Raw genomic sequence first — 19,238 nt, forward strand, 5'->3', positions numbered from 1 at the left:
AAGGAGAATTTGCATGTGTAGCTCACTGTTTTTTTTTCTCTCACTCTCCTCGAAGTGTGCAAATAAACTGTCTGTCCGCTTGAGTCAAAATAATTGAGTGTTTTGTTTGTAAGTGTGAAAATTGGGAGATACTTCATGAACCACAGACCGTTTTACCCCTCTTTCACACTATAAATCAATTTATAAGTATTTTTCAGACCAGGATGCTATGTTGTTCACATAATAATTGTATGAGAGAAATGAATCTGTTAATATTCAGTAATGAGAATTTAACTTTGTATTTCTGTTTTTGTGTATCAGGGCATGTTGCTGAAAAGAAGCGGCAAGTCACTGAACAAGGAGTGGAAGAAGAAATACGTCACGCTTTGTGACAATGGACTCCTCACGTATCATCCTAGTCTGCATGTGAGTACCAACACACATACACACATACACACACACGCCGCCAGTATATGTGTATTGAATTTTGCCTTTCTCTTCACCTTATTGCTCCTGCCCTGTTAATGTTGTTATTATTCTCAGTACACCCATCACTGTAACATCCAGATTTTTTAATGCCCTTTTCACTGACGTTTAACGGATTATTGTGTCCGCCTCAGTAAGCATGGTGTCTGATGACACGATGTTGTCCCTTAATTACCAACTCATCTGTTTGCATGCGGCTGGCGCTGTTGATGTGTAATATAACACTGTAATGGCTTGTTATAATCACCAATTCAGACGACTTGTTTGCCCACACACCAATGGAAATGGCTGCCTTATAGCAGTGCTTCCCAAACTGTGGGCTGCGGGAGGTATTGCAGGGGGGCCGTGGCTAGGCTAAATAAGAATATTAAAATAATTAAAATATTTTAATTGTTCTAAAATGTGATTTTTTTCCCCCCTTCCTTATTACACAAATAAAAAGCATATAAAAACTTTTTTTTTCATAATAGCTAGGTGAGATAGAGGTCTGCATCCCTGCGGCTGCCTGACCAGATTTCTTGCAATGCGATTACATTTCTGAATTAATTGTGTCAGTGGACGGTAACTCTGGTGTAATTTGAACGGGAGCAGACAGTCTAACAATATCCTGTTCCCGACTTCCTTTCAGAACAGCATAGATTCTGTGCTTTAGCCTACTCATTCTTATCAATAACCAGTACAGCCTCCACTCAGAGCATCACGCATTTTATTTGCTGTGTCTGTACGCCCAGCATGTGCACAACAGTCCTCAGAGCAGGCTGTACTGGTGGTAAATATAGGTTGTCTATCAGTGACAGAGCAGGATGCAGAGAAAAGTGGATGTTCTGTCTTTGAAGGACAAATCGGTTTTGTTCATATTTAAATAATTAATAGGCAAAACATTTTGCTCAACCTACATTTTGATTTCTTCTGCTACACTTTTCTGCGACACTCTTGTCCTACTTACAATTTTGTGCAGACTACACTTTTAGGGGCCCTTTACACGACAATATTTTCAAATTAAAAACGGGAAACTTTTCATGTGTTTCGACTGTTCGTTTACATGAAACAATGCTTTGGGGACTGAAAACACACATTTTTGAAAACGGGTTTCAAAGTGCAAGTTTTAGACCGTGTAGACACCCAAAATTAATCTTTGAAGACGGTGACGTGTCGATTTTAAACGCAAACACGAACAAACGTACAGCAATGGCAGAGTACATGGTACAAAGTGTGGATTTACTTCACCAATATAACAACCAACAGTGGAGACGCATCGTATACGACATATAATCATCACTTCACCATTACTAACCAGGTGACAGTGCCAACTACTGGGCTAGCATACGTAATCCATTTTCACAGATATGTGTAAATACAGATGGTTTTGAAAACGTTGTCGTGTGTACATAAAACTTTTTAAAAACACAATGTTTTTGACTACATCGTTTTTGTATAAACACAGCCTTATTTGTTAGCCTATCTATCTCAGTAGCAGAAATTTTAATGTGAGATTTTGGAAAAGGAGATCTTAATTTAGCGGAAATAGTCGAAAGAAAATTATTTTGAGCGGACAGTGGTTGAACAGAGTGAATATATTGCGGGAGCAGGACTAAAAAGAAACAGTCCCGTGCATTCCCTTTAAATTGAGATACATTGCATTCCATAAACAATGCGTTCCTGTACTTTGTCAAAAAATCAGTTTCAAGTAGCTGTCACATGATAGAGTGACAAGGCTGTCCTGTTGATTCTTCTGGTTACATGTGTCAAATTAATAGCCTGAACTCGCCAACAGGGCAATAATGTTTTTGATACCGTTTGCCACAACTTGTGTAAAGTGGAATTTTCGGTGCTTTTGGCCTTAAATAAAAAGTACAGGAATGCGTTGAGTGTGGAATCGGCTCTCTGTCTTAAATTGACGTTGATTTAACCAGACATCAAATCCTTAACAGCTAAAAAGCAATGTAACCCATCTCATTAAGTACTGTCTGGAAGACTGCTGATCAGACTGCAAGACTGTTCTTTACTAAAACTGAAAGTTTACATCGTTCCTCAGTTTAAGTGTAGAGTGTTTTTTCTCAAACATAGTTATGTCTCTCATTGCAATAGACTTGTGAACTGTGTAGCTTCTGTTACACACTTTGGTGCAATAACGATGTGTAAGATGAGCTCTAGCATTTAATTTTTTTTTTTTTTTACAAAAGCATAGAATAATATGTGAGATCTATAATATTTTACTATTATAGAGACATTTCTAGAATACAGGAAGCTAAAAGTGATTAGAAGTGAAGAAAAGTGAAAAAAAAAAAAAACAGCATAGAGAGACTTGGAAACAAGAAATTTCAAGTATATTTGATGTGCACTGGAATAATTCAAGGGATATTTTTCATCAAATCAGGTGAGACCACAGTGTCTGCTCTCTTTTTCCCGATTATGAAAGCAAAAAAAGTTTATCTGATGTAAATGCCACATTAAAAATACCAAGTGCTACAACTAAACTACACCTTACTAAAAAATGAAATGGTAACTTTTTAAGTTTGTTATAGATTTTGACTTAAAATGGAAAATGTTTATTAAACTAAATATATCTATATATATATAACCATCCTCAGTCATCAGTGATTTTGGTTTAGGCCTTAATGAGCTTATTGGTATAAATTAGATATAGACCAATATATTAAAGTCTAATTTGTTGTTGTTTATGCTGTTCTACAGTATATATTATAGCTGAGTTACTCATTAAAGGGATACTTTACCCAAAAATTCAAATGCTCATCTTTGACATTTACTCTCCTTAATGTTGTTTCAAACCTGACTTTCATTCATCTTTGGAACACAAGTGGAAAAATTTTCATTTGTTTTTGTCCACCCAACCACTTGATTTTAATTTGTTCTTGATGTTTTTTAAAGCTTGAAAATGCTGATTAAATATACTTTGTAAATATAAACTATGTATATGTAATGTAATTTTTCTTCTTTTTTTTCTTAACCCATCACCCGGTTAGATGCCTTCCTGACACATTGACAAATTTTAGTCCAGCCAGCTCATCTGGGTGAATTAGAAGAAGTGTGCGTCATCATATACAGTCCCCTCCTCCCTTTGGCTGTGACCAGGTTCCTCTCATCAGCAGGTGTCTGCTGCACAGGCATCAATTAGAGTGTTTGCGGAGGCTAATAGGATGAAACTCAATCAGGGCTCTTAATTGCTCAACTATGTGAAAAAGAAATCACATTAATGCTGCTGATTAAGAGGATGGCAATAGATGCAACCTAATTAGTGAGGAAAAAACTCAAATAACTCATCCATGTACACATCCATTACAACCACGCCACAACTTTATGTAATCTTTTTTTGAGGCACATAACTATTGTGTGTTGATTTAAACTTGCACTGTTTTGTTAAACATTACATGATTATGATTTCAGCACGGGTGCGATTTGATAGATTCATCGATGTGTAGCATCAATTTTAAATGCACATCTGCCCCTGAAGTGGCCAGATGATGATCTTTTCCTCAACTGTTCTCATTTGAGCACTCAACTCCCTTAACTAAATCCCTCAAGTGGCTTGCTCATCCTTTATTTTAAATCACGAGTTGCATATGGACCCGTCCCCAGAGTGTATGTCCTACATGAAACGCAATAACATATGTTCTTCAATAGAGCAACTTCGTGGAGTCTTTTGCCTTAATGAGCAGGGGCAAGGCTTTGAGAGTGCGAGTGTACCACCCAGAACTGCCATATATCAGCTGAGTACCAATCAAATAACACAAAGACCTGAGAATCTCTGTGTATGTGTGTGCTGCACTGAGCAATTTACAGCAAGAGCACAACGTGTCCATCCCTCACCAGAGGCCAACAAAAGGGCAATTCAAAGCCAAGAGCTCTCAACACGGTTTAACAAGCCACAGGAGAGCCCTTCAGGAGTGGCGGGCCAACAGCTTGCGGCTGGTAATTGCATCCCTATTAGCATTGAGTAACTTTCATCATCAACGCAAGCAAAGCCACGCGCAAATCCAGACAACAGAGTCAGAATCCAAACACATGCTGCGATGGCATGCTGTGATCCGCAGAAAAGGAAAAAGAAGCTCGGTGGAAGATTTTGCATGTGCTAAAAAGGCTGATTTTCTGCATACAAAGTGCACTTCACAATGAATATCAAATACATTAATATTGATTTCTTCACCTCTGGAGGGTGGGCAGAATTAACTGTGTGCTGACAAAATAAATTTAGTAGACACTTTTCATCCAAAGTGTCCACTCCTGTTGTAGTAATCCTTTTGTCATTTTTACTAAAGGATTATATGCAGAATGTTCATGGGAAGGAGATCGACCTGCTGCGGACTACAGTGAAGGTTCCAGGGAAGAGGCCCCCTAGGGCCATCTCCACATGTGCGGCCCTCAGTCCCAAAACCAATGGGATGACCAAGGACATGAGCAACCTGCAGCTTGGACAGACACCAGGTAACGTGATCATGCTTTTGGTTCGTGGTTTTGTTTGGTTTTTTGTTTTGTTTTGTCTGGTTTTGGTTTGGTTTGGTTTTGGTTTTGTTTTGGTTGTTTTTTTTTTTTGTTTTTTTTGTGTTTTTTTGTGTTTTTTGTTTTGCTTTTTGTTTTGTTGAACTTTTTTTGTTTTGTATTAAATAAAATTGGATGATAATATAACAAATTAAATAATTATGAATTAAATCACATATATTTAAATAAAAATAATGAAATATATACTGACCATCTATCACTGTAACATCTTAATCGTGCTTTTTCTTTATTTTTGATTTTTGTTTTATGATTTTTAAGATTAATTAATATAATAATCTATAAAATTTAGATAACAATATAAATTATAAAAAAAGTATTTTGTATTTTTATTTAAAATATATAAATACATACTGATCATCCATCCAGGGTGTTCCCCTTTCTTGAGAAAATAGCCTCCAACATGTCTTTGACCATACATTATACAAGAATTAAGGAAAATGAATGGATAATAAAATATATTTAATTCTGTATAAATTAAAATAATTAATTATAATATTTAATACATATGAAAATTTATACAAAACATTTCCTTGTATTGTTTTATCAAATGCTTTCCAAGAAAACAAATGTATTACAAAAGTGTCTTAATGTCGATGTAATAGGTCTAGGAAGCGGTCTTCATTAGTAGAGAATTTAAACGATTAAGTTATTGTTTCGTTATTCGTGTAACACTCATTGGATCAACAATCCTTAAGCCCCCCAAGGAGTGTTAAAGACCCTTCTCAGTCACATACACACACACAAAGCACCAGGAGGACCAAACTAATAGCATGAATATTCAGTGACCCATAATACATGTACTAATTATTGTCATGAATATTAATGCAATCAGCGCTCGTTCTCCAGTCAGGCAAGTCCGAAATGAGCTCTAATGAGAGGGAGAGAGAGAGGGAATGAGAATGAGGAAAGGAGCGAGGGAGTGGTAGAGGAGAAAAGAGAGATAATTCACAGTGGTATGGCAGTCAAGCTTTTGTAAGTGAAGTATTTGACTGTAGGGCTGGGTCAGCGGCGTGAACACATGCACCTCTTATTCCTTTGGTTTTAACATCTCATTTTTGCGAGAGCTCCAATTATGCACCGAATCCATTATAGCATATCTTCACACACTGCTGTTCTTGCGCTGTGTGTGTGTGTGTAGACCCTTTTCTGCCCTCATACATACATAGTGTTTATTTTCCTCCAGACGACCACTGATGTAAAAATGTAGTTTATCAGGGCTCTCCTGAAGTATGATCAGCATTTGCCATTTACCCAAAGGTGCTGCCGTCTGATTTATCCGCTACAATGGAGATTAAATTGAGTCGTGACATTTCATTCAGTCGAGTTTGCAACGGGCCAGTGGAGGCCCGTGGGTACACCTTTTTGCAACAACAACATATTAAAAGCCAGAAAATTAAGTATTTACTGAACCCTCTTTTTTGTGTTTAAACTACATTGAGTATTTTGTGTGTGACTATAGCTAGAGCAGACAGTATCATCAAATCAGCATTATTTACATTTTGTTCCCCGCTATTGGACAAACTGTTAGATTTGCTCTGTTTGTAAGCCCAGAAGCCTTGTGGTTGATTGTGTTTGAGTCTGTATGTGTGTGTCATATCATATCCCTCCCGCGTTCTTTTGTAAGCAGTTGTGGTGAAATCTTATTAGTGCGATTAGATGCGGCTTCCTATGATGTCCACTTTAATTTCCACATCAGACAAAGCTCTCCCGCAGTTCAATGATGACTCACGGTGGTGATAAATAATTAACCTTCGAGTAATCTGATGTCACTTTTTATGCACTTTGACGACAACAAATAAAGAAGTTCTGTGCATGAGTGCTAGTAACACTTATTATTATTATTACCATTAACAAGCATTAAAATTGTAACAAAGACGCGCTTGGAATAAAAAAAAAAAAAAAAGAGGGATGCATTGATATTAAAATTTTGGTCAATATCAGTAAGCTGATAATCACAGTCGTAAAATTGGATACTGTCTTGTTTGTATAAATTAAAGCACTAAAAACGAAATTATTTGGAATGCCACTAATAATTAATGCATTCCAACAAAAAAATAATAGTCCATTTTTTTCTGCATATTTTGTTTCATATTACATTTTAATTGGTTAGTTTACCCCAAAATGCAAAAAATTATCATTATTTACTTAGCTTCATGCAATTTCAAATCCATAAGATTTTCATCCATTTTTTGAATATAAAAATGCATTTTTTTTGTTCTCTCAACCATTAATTGAAAGTCAAGGTAACCTAAATTTAAGCTTCAAAAAGTTCATAAAGACTTGTAAAGATTTGTCGAAATGACCATACAATATTAAATAACTGTCCAATACTGCTAAAAACAAATTCTAATATTGGCTGATAACCAATATATTGTGTCAGTATATTTTACTTATTGTAAAAATATTTTTATAAACCATTATTTGCCAAAAAAAAAAAAAAAAAATCAATAAAATAAAAACTACACTCTAAATGTACACTAGAATAACATTAAAAACTATATGGCATTACAGTTGACAAGAACAAATCAGGAAATTTGGTGCATTGGGTATATTATATTAATGGTGCATTAATTTTTATGCGTCTCTCTTGAAGGATCTGTGACCAGTAGTTCTTCAGCGTCTCAGATGGCGAGTGGCATCAGTCTGGTGTCGTTTAACAGTCGGCCGGATGGGATGCATCAGCGCTCGTATTCTGTGTCCAGTGCTGACCAATGGAGTGATGCCACAGTTATCGCCAACTCAGGAATCAGCACGGGTAAGTGTAAGGACACATTGCCATGTGCAGCCCCTCGAACTGCTGCAGGGGGGTTTGCTTTTTATGCATGTCGTCGTCTTGAAGGTTTTTCTTCAGAAGTGAGAACAGATCTTTAAACAGTGATTTGTTATCCTATAGTTGTAAACACACACATACACCCACTCCACCTTTCATTGATCCTTGTGTCAAGCTCTAATGCTGCTTTAACTGTTCATCAAAGTAATGGCCACTCAGGAGAACCACATTACCAAAGGCTCATCTGTCGACGGCTAGCAGAAGAGAAATGTTTGGAGCATGATGTTTATCAGTCTGTCACCTTTCTGTTGTCAGAGAATTTCATACTTGGCTATTTTTATTAAATCTTTCATGTCTAAACAGCCACAGGGCGGGAAATGGGCATACACACAGGTCACTATTGGACTGACAGCTGTCAGGCACAATGTTTTATGTGTGCTGATGAACTGCAGTGACATGGTGTGACTAGTTTTAGGTCTGTTATTTGACCCCTGCTTATAGTTTACTCTTTGTTTCCCCCTGATAACAATTAAAGCTGTGAAACACTTAAATGGGCTCCTGGCCGTGTTCGCAGCAGGACACTACTTGCACACAGCTGAGCCACAGGCCCCACATGACTTCAACAGTACATCTTTTAAAATGTTCGGTTTTTTTTTCTAATTATTTTCCACAAAACATGTGGAACTCTAACCCTAACCTAACTCTTACCTAACCCTAACTCTAACCCTAACCCTATGTTTTGGTTTTTAATATTATTTAATTCTCATTATAAGCACGGTCAAAACTTTTCCACACCTCAGAGTTTGCTTTAGTTGCTGGTGCAACCAAAACGTAATCACCAGAGGCAAGTCTCCGTTACACCTGCTCAGCATTCATTTTCGCATCTTTCTCGCGCTAATCGAAACACATCACATGACCGCTCATTTACCTCGCAAACCGGAGCGCAAGCCCGAGCCCGTGTAAGATGATATAAACTAAGCCCGAACCCGACCGAACCCGTCGGGTCCCGACGGGTCCAATCGGGTTCGGGCAAAGATCTTCAGCTCTAATCAGTCTTCTTCAAGTGACATTCAGTGTGGTTGTTCGGACACTGTGGCGCTCCGGAGGGCTGTATTATGAGGCTGTTTGAGAACTTGTATGCATCTCATACAAATAACCTTTCTGCTGCTCTAATGATGTGTCTGTCCACGGCCTGACTGAATCAGATCTGATGGCTGAATGACTGTAGTGCTGGACGCTGATTGCTTGTCACCTCTTGCCCCCAGGAGCTGATAGGAATGAGAGCCAGTCTTTTTTCTGAGAGAAGTGAAGAGATAAGAGATAAGTGGTAGCAAAGTAATTAACTGACGTTCCTTGCTTTGCGCTGTGAGAGAGAGATTGTTGACTAACCTCAAACACTTTGTTTTGTCTCTAGCCAGGAAGTTGCATAATTTTTTTTCATATTAGCTGAATGAAATCCAACACTTTTTTATTACTAATTTTGGGATTCTGTACTGAATAATTCATAGAATTCATAGAAGAGTTCTCACAAAAAGTATGTGCATTTTGCAGTATTTTGGGGTGAAGAAAGATATGATCCTGTCTTCCTCGGAGCCAGTTTCCACTATTTGTTAAATTCTCAGCTGGTTTTCATGTATGAATTATTCCTAATGACATTATTTTATGCCTAATTATGCATAAAGTAATTAATTATGACCAGTGACAGAAGAAAATGCAAACATGACCCAGATGTTTTCTGCTACATCTGTGTGTTTTTTTATTACTATTCATCCAAAGGGTGACAGAAAATTACAGATTTTTTGACCAAATGTGTTAATGGATAGTTGTTTGATAGTAAATTATATATTATATATTTTTCAATTATATGTTTATATATGTTATGACTAAACACATACTGACAGCCTTGTGTTTTTATACAGAATAAACTGAGATCATTTAAAACTACAGAGGCCTTTAAAGTGTAATTGTAAGAGGGTCAGAGTTGAAGAGAGCTACAGTGGTTGACACTTGGCTGTGTGCCGTCTGAATGAGTTGATCACATCAGAGCTGACTCGTCCTGACTGGACATGGCTGTCATTTGAGAAACACAGCCTCAGTAATGAGCTCTTTTATTCCAGAGGAAACAAAGCCAAGTCCATTTAAAGGAGATAAGATCCCCTCCAGTGACCGGGCTCTCTGTGTCTTTTTGTCTCACTCCGTGTTGTCTTGAGGGCATGAGAAATGCAGTGACATCCCTGTCTCTTTACCTGGAGCAGACCTAGCTCCAAGCAAACAGTTGCAGAAAAAAATATCCCCTTTCTCCCTCCCACTGTGGCTATTCTTGATCCTCCCTCTCTTTTGCTTAATAATGAGAGACAAACAGCAGAAGTAATGAGTGTCTCTTTGATTACCACTGCTGTGTTTAGGTGCTCTGGGGTACATGCTTTTGGTTTGACCTGCCTTTAGATTCTTTAGATAAGTTCTTGGCCGCGCTGATGTCATGTCACCCAACTTGTTGATTAATGCTCTTTTACATAGGGATGTCCCTTCGTCCTTCTGTCGTTTCCAAGCTAGTAATGGCCTAGCAACAATCTAGAAAAATGCACATAGCTAGATATGTTCTCTTTGTATTCATGTTGCATTCATAGTGTTGAAAAACTTACATGTTATTTTAAGCAAGTTTACACTCTTGTTCAAAAGGGGTTTGTGATGGTGTTTTTTATTTATTTATTTGTGAATGTTTCTGAAAGAAGGCTCTTATACACACCAAGACAAATTATGGTTGCTTATTTTAATATATTTTAAAATGTAATGATTTTCATCAGCCAGTCTCCAGTCTGCCTAATTGGTGCTCAAGGATTTTTTTTAATGAATAGAATGTTTAAAAGAACAAACTATATTTGGAATCTAAATCTTTTCTAACATTATAAACATCTTTACTGTCACTTTTGATCACTGATCTATATATGACTGGATCGCTCATGCGTTCTAATCTGCCAGCAGACAGTGAAGCCTCCGAAAATGTTCAATCCGCCATTTTACGAATCCCTACCAGCAGAGAGCACCATTGAGTCACATGCAAACCGCTGACCTAAAATAACTCGATTTGAAGCAAATCAGTCAAACCTGACTAGCTTTTATGTTACGTGTATGTAAAGCTAAAGCTTTGTCTTTAAATCCATACTGTATATAGTCAAATATTTCTCTGAATAAATTCAGATTTCAGAACTGGCACTTTGTTGAGGTCGTGTCCGTCTGATGTTTATCATGTTCATGAGGTTCGCTACTGTAATGAACATAGCTTTTTAATAAGTAGGGGAAATTCCCGACATGTAAAAAAATAACCGCTTAAATACCTAGGGTGTTTGCATTGTAATAATGTACAGAGATAATTCAGATTTATAAATGCTGACTTTTTAGGTGATGTTTTCTCTGTGTAGTAACTGCCGCTCCAACTGAACCAGTGTTGCCAAGTCTGCGATTGTTTTCCATGAACGCGGTTCGAAGCAACCCCAATACCAATAACATGATATTTAGCCCCTAAAATGCGAATTTTACCAAGACAACCATGCCAAAAATCTCTCGCTAGTCTTAGTTTGTTTCGTTCTACATAAACGATGACAGCCATTTAGCCTTTGCCTTGAAGTGGATTATTCCATGATGATGTATGTGGTCTGTTGCTCCTCCTTTCCTCCGAAATAACTGGATAAAACAAAACCTAAAAGCAAACTGGCTGTGACTGAATGTCTGCCAGAATTATAGCAGACGACTTTTTGAGAAAGCATTGAGTTTGAGAAGACAAGGATGGAGAATATGAGGGAGAGGGAAAGGTGTATTTGACGTTGAGGTGTGTGTAAAAGGGAGAGCTCGGACAAAGCGGCTGTTAGAACGAGGTGGTTAATTGTTCACTTTGGGATGGCATCTTGTCAGCAGAGATAAGTTGTCACGTTTTCCACTTGAGCTGAGACTAAACGATTGTAAAATAAGTTACGGCCATCCTTGGGGCTGTCTGCTGATGCACAGCGCTGGGAGCATGCTCAGTGCCAGCCTGCCATCCCCCCACCCCCTCTCAACATCAGCGCTTTCACTCCGCCTGATATTGATGCGAACTGAATGTTATTTTATTCTGCCGCTAGTCACAGCTGTCAGTGCCGCTTATGAAAAGTGAAGCAGCCTTCTGATAGCCTGAGCCTGAGAATCCAGCCAAACGTCAGGCAGAACTGGCCTCACACGAACACAAGCGCTCTATCATTTAAACCAGAGCAGACACCACAGAATATTCTATAGGCTTGCCATAAAATAGAGTTGAATGTTAACATCAGTCTCTCTCTTTGTGTCCAGATACCGGTCTGGGAGATTCTGTGTGTTCCAGTCCAAGCATATCCAGTACCACCAGTCCTAAGATAGATCCACCTCCATCGCCTCACGCCAACCGCAAAAAACACAGGAGGAAGAAGAGCACCAGCAACTTCAAGGTGGATGGCTTCTCTGGAAATGCAGAAGGTACTTCCTGTCTCCGTCCCACTCCATCTGTAGTCTTCTCTTCCTCTCAGATCTGGTCAGACCTCTGCTGATCCTCCCTTGGTCTGTAAATGCAGCCATGTTCCTAAGAACCACTGTAATGCTTTGATTCTTAAACTGTCTTTAACATTCTAACTGCAAATGTTATATGATATTTCACAAGGTGAGTAATAGTGTGAAAAACTATTGCAGAAAAGTCCACTCCGAAAAACTGTACATTTAAAAAGTTTAAACCTGAAAACAAAAATTCTATAATGCTGCATTTCTAGGTCAAATTAGTATTCATAAGAAGCCAACATTTCAAAAGTATTAATACCTAAAAACTTAAGCGAGCAAAAATTAATGTTATTTGCTATAAAGTGTGGGAACTATGAAGTCAGAACCTGGAAGAATAATTCACCGCAGGTTCTCCTTCGAGATTTTAATATGGGGTTTTACAATGTTTTTTTTTTCAATTTATGAGTAAAATAACTGATTCCGAATTTTAGTTTTGTGTATGAATGTGTGTAATTTACATTGTAGAACAAAACGTAGAAGTATCGTCAAGTTATGTTTACCACAGGCTTTATTTTACTCATAAATTGAAAACCCCCATTATAAAACCCCATAGAAAAATCTAAAAGGGGAACATTAGGCGAATTACTCTTCCGGGTTCTGACATCATACTGTAGTTCCCCCACTCTATTACACACTCCATTTGATTATTTAACTTAAGTAGGTATCTGAAAGTTAATCATTTTAAAAATATAATTAAAATAAATAATACCTTAAATGTATATATACTTACTTAATACAAAAAGTCAGTGATTAAAAAAAAAAAAATGCAACAGAACAGTGTGTTTTAAGTTTTTCAATAGAGGTATAAGTAAAGGTGCTTTATGTAAGATTTTGACTCTACTAAAGCATAAAAATACCATAATATGTTTGTAGATATTTAAGAAACATGCTAAGTTAACATGCTTCCTTATCTGGAAAACAATGCTACAGTCAGTTAGTGGCCCGCATTGTCATGTCACGTCACTTCCTGAAACAGAGTATGTTTTATTCCACTGGTTGAGACTGATTTTAACCACACCCATAAATTTATGATCAACAGATATTCCAGTATCCCTCTCTCTCATAGCTACTAGGTGTGAGTAGATAGGTCTCATCATTTTGAGGAAAATGTGTTCAAAAATCAGAAAGATCTGTGTGTAACTTTAAGGAAAGTCACTACTGAACACCTTTTCCCATAACATTTAGTTTGTATATGTATACCACTGTTCAGAACTGTGCTAGCTAACCATGTGCTGGTTAGCATCTTTAAGCTAGGTTAAAAAAGATCTAAAATTGTCACTACCGAAACATGCGGTGGAGTTTTAGTATTATCTTTGTTTTGGTTTTTTTAGATGTTATCTCATAGCAATGTCAGTACCAAAACAGTCACTACCATAACATGTCATCATTGTTTCGGTGGTGACCATAGGGAACACATAATCCTCATATTTGCAGGAAAATAAACCAAATTTTACATTTGAGTTTTGCATTTTTTATTTTTTATTTATTTTTTATTCTGTAATGTGGTGTGGTTGCTACCAAAGCATTACGGTCACTACTGAAACATGGGATGTTTTGTCAAAAAGAAATGAAGTATACTGAATTATCAGCAAAGATGTTATGATAGTTTAGTTTTTAGTATCTAGATGTTAACAAAATTTTTTCAACTCTGTCTTTGGACCAATTCATCTGTACATTTGATTATAAACAAAGAAGCCTTCCCATATACCAGCATGTATACACAAACACACTGCATACACTGCTGATGTCACACATACATAAACGCAAGTGAGCACACACCGTCATGCAGTGAAGTTGTTTCTGCTGTGACGGTGCAGTAGAACAGATGTTTCTGAGCAGCAGATGTGTAATATTTTTCCTGCTGTCAGTATGGATCAGGCAGCTGACAGGCCTGCGTGGAGCAAGATAAATATGCTGAGTGATTATTACACACTCACACAGACAAACCAGTTAAACGCCGTCTGTCACTCACACACACACACACACAGACTCCACTCATCACTGCAGCCACCCATTCTGACACAATAGATAGATATTTGTATTTATTTTATTATTCGCACTCAGTAACACACCTCCATTCAAAAGTTTTCTTTTTTATTAACTTTTATTCAGCAAGAATGCATTAAATTAATAAATGAATTAAAGTGACGCTAAAGAATTTTACATTGTTGCAAAAAAATCTGCATATTAGAATGATTTCTGAAAAATAACGTGACACTTATGACTGGAGTAATGATGCTGAAATTTCAGCTTTGCCATCAAAGAATTAAATTAAATTTTAGAATGTATTAAAATAAAATAAAAAACTATTCTTTTAAGTTGTAGTAATATTTCTATATTTATCAAAAGTAACAGACTTGTATTGTTCTTTGAAAAATGTGGATAAATAAATGGACCTAAGAATTTATTTATTTAGGAACTAAAAAAAAAGAAAAAACTTGAATAAGTAATATTTAGGATTTTATGATTTCATGTATGCATTTATACCAAACAGTAGCACTTGGTGTAAATGGGTTTTCAGTTTACAGTAAGTAGTTCATAACCCCTTGACAGGGTGAGAATACAGTACTAAAGTGTTGTAAGGTGGTCTGTGTATGTGTGTGTGAGAGAGGAGTGATGTAGGAATGATGGATGAGTGTGTGTCAGCTCAGAGAGTGTGTGATTAATTAGACTGCGCTTGTGTGGGTAGCCGCGGCCTCTTGAGAGCCGAGGATCAGTGCTTGTTTAAAATGTTCCCAATCACCCTTATTGATCCTCTCCCAAAGGGGGCCAATATATTGTCAGTGAGGGAAGAGTATAGATGCATGTATGTATACACATCAGTGTGTTACATGCAGTGTGTATCCGAATGAAATTTAATCAGCATATTTCAAGCAGTATTAAATACCATACATGTATGGTCACCAATCTGTTACCGGATAGAACACAAAAACAAGGAAATCAAGGAAATCTCTGTAACTCATGTAAGATTAACAAAATAATCATGTATAAGCAGTGGATTTGATTGTATACACATAGGAAAATGTTTCTCTTATAAAGCATAGATAAGATAGTAAAATATATATAGGTGTCACTTGGTAGAAGCAAGTCAGATAAGACAAAAACAAACATAGACTGGCTCCATGATGGTTTTAAACCATGCAAAATAAAATAAAGCAAAGCCAAGACTAAATATTGACACAGAAAACGGCTATTTTACATTATAATAATATTTCATAACTTTTTTTATACTAGTGTAGTGTAGCCTAGGTGAGCATTAAAAAGTGAAACCGTTGTGTGTTAAAATGCACAGTGATTTTCATAGTAATGCATTGTTTGATTTTGTAGACTTTATTTGGATTGCCATTTGATTTTCAGTTCAAAATCTGTGAATAGTAGCAAAACCAATTGAGAACCACTGATCTGATGCACCATCTCTATCATGACGTTAGCATTTGAGAGTTTTGAGAGACCATCTGTTCCACTTAATTTATGGTGCCACCATGTGGTCATGGAAGAGTGGAATCATGGGAAATTAGAACCCTGTTAGTCCTTAGGTTGTAGAAGGCAGATACATGAACATTGTGCAAAGATTTTATTTAATCTTGGATGGTAGATCTCTACACCTAACATTTTTCAAGTCTAATCTGGAAAGCAGACACACATAATCTGTTGATGAAGCTTTGATTATTATGATTGATATTCTGGGGTTCATATGAAAATTGATCCTATTTCTTCCTTTACTGTGTGAGACCTGTTTACAACAAATGCAGCAAATGTAAAGAAGAAGGATTCATATTTTTTGTATTGAAACAGATTTTTCTTGTCATTTCTGACCTGTAGGAGAAATGAGGTTACGTTAATGTACCTCACTCGCCCCCTCTTTATTTCTCGCCATCACTATCTTTCTTTTTTACTCTTTCCCTATCCTCCCTCTTCCCTTTCCTTTTTCCTAACCCTGGAGAGCCACTTTGTCTTGCCCTGATTCACGTTTTTTGAAAAGGTTGAACGTTGTCAGACGCTGCCCAGGCCTCTTCCCCAGCCCCCATTCGTCAGGCAGGCACTTAAGTGAAATATTATAAATAATCTACAGTATTGAAATCTTTTATCAGCTGTGTCACTTTCATTATTCAATAAGCGATTAGTAACAGTCTCCCAATTTAGCCATTAAGCACTTGTGCGTGGGGCCGGGGAGTGCTGTCACGCCGGGGGCCTGCTGAAGGATAAGGCTGTCAGCCTCTCTGTTATTCATGAGCTCCACCAGCCAGGTACCGTGCTCATAGTGTTTTAAATAACACACACACACAGTCAGGTACTGCACTCAAGGTGTTTTATAGAATTCACACACACATGTTCTTTCATATGAGCGTTGGAGTTCAAGAATGCAAAATAAATAGCTATAAAACTGTCCATATGATGCAAGAGATATTTTTCAACTCTCATGAAGTCATGTGATAACTTAGTTTGAAATTAGTTCTGAAATATAAGTAACTCCAGACATCTGCTGTCCTACATTCAGGAGTTGATTTGAGAACAAGTTGCTGTGCACAATATTTTTTAAACCAGTCTCTTCAATGAATTGACTGAACCCAACTAGCCTGAATGATTCATTCACAAAATTAGATTGATCCAGCTCTCATGTTCAAAACTAGTTAACACTGATCACGTGATTCAATCATTAAATCATGGATTGTGGATGGTCTTGGAATTATGACTTCAATTTTGGTATGTTCCTTACACAAAATGCAAAAAATAGGCTTGTTTTTGGTAGTACTGTTCCTTTAAATTCTATCAAAATGATCTTGCAGTGCTTTAAAAGCTTAATTTGCTTCATTTTCTTTACGCAATATATTATTAAGTGCAATATGACCTAAAGATGTTTCCGTAAGATTCACCTATATATTCAATAAGCAGGTTTTGGTATTTGACTTTTGTTATGTACCTGAAACTTTTATCCAAAGTATGCTTAAAATACACTCATAGACACTGATATTTTGATCTTTCAACATTTGTGTTACAAGTTTAGATCTCAAATCAGCCACATCAAAATATTATGCATAAGTAAAATTGACACATTTATAAGTCTCTTGATATGGTCACTTTAATAATGTTCCTTTTATTTTTTTTATTTTCATCTTTCTTTCATCTTAAATGCTGGTTGTGTTACTGTTTTAGGAGAATAATTTTAGAAATCTCAACATGCTGATGATTCTCAGCTAACATTATGGCAGTTCAGGGGTCTTTCTCTAATTCTAGCACACCTGCTCTTCTCCTTTCACTGAGACAAAGTCTTCCCACACACGTTCTTCTGAAGATCAATAGATCCCAGCATGCCGTGCGTTTTTACAGTCCTCGCACCCCCTCCACAGAGGGCCGCTGAAAGCCCACCACTCAAATGGCAAACTTACTGCACGGACGATCACAGTTTATCAATTACCGCTGAGCTGTAGGGCCCTAAGTGGCCCTTGTTAAGTAATTACTACGTTTGATGAGAGCAGGAGAATGTGAGAGCCTTTGAAACCGGATCGAGCGGACGCGGTGGGCTCTGCACTGCGCAGGGACAGCGGGAGGCTTGTGAATGCCTTGATGATCGCACAAAGACGTGGATACCTCAGGAAGGCGATACGTTTTAAGCAGCAGCCAGAAAAAGAAAGACATTCCAGAAGATGGCAGGGCCTCACAGGTGTCCTCAGCTGGAATCGGTCTGGCACGTGGCTGCAACGTTAATTAAAACATTCTGCAGGTGAACAGCTCTGTTACTGACGGGAACAAAGTGTAGATGGTCTTATGGCTTCCTAATGGTATAGAAAAAGGACCATTTATATCTTAAACTAAAAGTTGCTCTCTGTGATCAACAAAAGCCATTTTGAAGAGCTACAAATGAGAGTTAGGGACATTAAGAGCTAACATTCATAGAACTGATGTTATTAGAAGGCAAGGAATGGTTTGTGTGGGGGATCAAGCGTGGCACGCAGACAATAAGACAGAGTCTATTGTGTGGAAAATAGCTTGATTCTGGGCCACGTTATTGTAGTTTTTTTTTTTCTGTCTGATGCTGTGCACATGGAAAGCAATGGATGGGACTGTTTTTCCGTGATTACTGTTGTGTAACAAATGTCCCCTTTGGCCTAAGGGGAAAGAGTGAGACTGCATTGAGCCGAAGTGACTTCAGGTCAGTTGTCAGCACAGCTGGGAAATTAGCAGTTATTTAAAGAGATGAGACTAGACCTATGAACACATTGAACTGAGAACGAAATTACTTTATTTGCACATCACAGTAATTTTTGAATCATTTGTTTTAGGGAACCGATTTAATTTTGTATTATTATTATTTAATGGGGCATCTTTCTGTTATTATTTTCTTTGGGTTATAATTTGATCTTTTATGAAATGCACACAATTATTAATTCATCTTTTTATTTTTATTTTTTTATTTAGACACTCTGCTTGATAACATGGACAATAACCTGTTTTGTCTTGCAGTTTTCCACTCAAACTGTGCTTCATTATGCCTTTTTAAACTAATGCAATTTGTTTTCAACCCCTGCTTCAAACCCAATGACTTCATTAGCCAATTAAACACTTCTGTATTATTCTCATTTGTATGAACATTTACACTTTAACTGCTGACTGCAGTTCATCCTTTGATTTCACCCTGCCATTCTGTCATTTATACTTCACTTCTGTGATATTTTATTGTTCATCTCCCAAGTTTTTATCTTTGTGGTTCTTCTGCATTGTCCACTCCTGTCATTTGTTTTGTTTTTGTTTTCCTTTCTCTCCACCTATTCCTCTGCCTTTCATCGGATGCAGCCAAACGTAGGGCATGGAAACTAAATCGCGTCGGTAGTCTGCGCAACATTTACAGCAGTGCCTCCAATGCTGAAGGTAACTAGCTCCAGAAAACAGACTGAGGGGGAAGTCAGCGTACCCCTCTTTTATTTTCAGA

The 19,238-nt window shown here is 37.3% G+C and overlaps 1 protein-coding gene across 4 annotated transcripts in view; it reads left to right on the forward strand.

Moving 5' to 3' along the window:
* Window positions 1-19,238, forward strand: part of agap1 (ArfGAP with GTPase domain, ankyrin repeat and PH domain 1) — a 176,368-nt gene that overhangs the window by 132,385 nt on the left and 24,745 nt on the right. For all 4 annotated transcript variants that reach the window (XM_052559007.1, XM_052559008.1, XM_052559006.1 and 1 more), the window contains 4 exons: window positions 301-405; window positions 4,743-4,908; window positions 7,577-7,738; window positions 12,074-12,235. In XM_052559007.1, the coding sequence (XP_052414967.1) occupies window positions 301-405; window positions 4,743-4,908; window positions 7,577-7,738; window positions 12,074-12,235 (595 nt within the window). The remainder of the gene's footprint in view (window positions 1-300; window positions 406-4,742; window positions 4,909-7,576; window positions 7,739-12,073; window positions 12,236-19,238) is intronic.

This window comes from Carassius gibelio, chromosome B6 (assembly GCF_023724105.1).
Source record: "Carassius gibelio isolate Cgi1373 ecotype wild population from Czech Republic chromosome B6, carGib1.2-hapl.c, whole genome shotgun sequence".
Taxonomy (NCBI): domain Eukaryota; kingdom Metazoa; phylum Chordata; class Actinopteri; order Cypriniformes; family Cyprinidae; genus Carassius; species Carassius gibelio.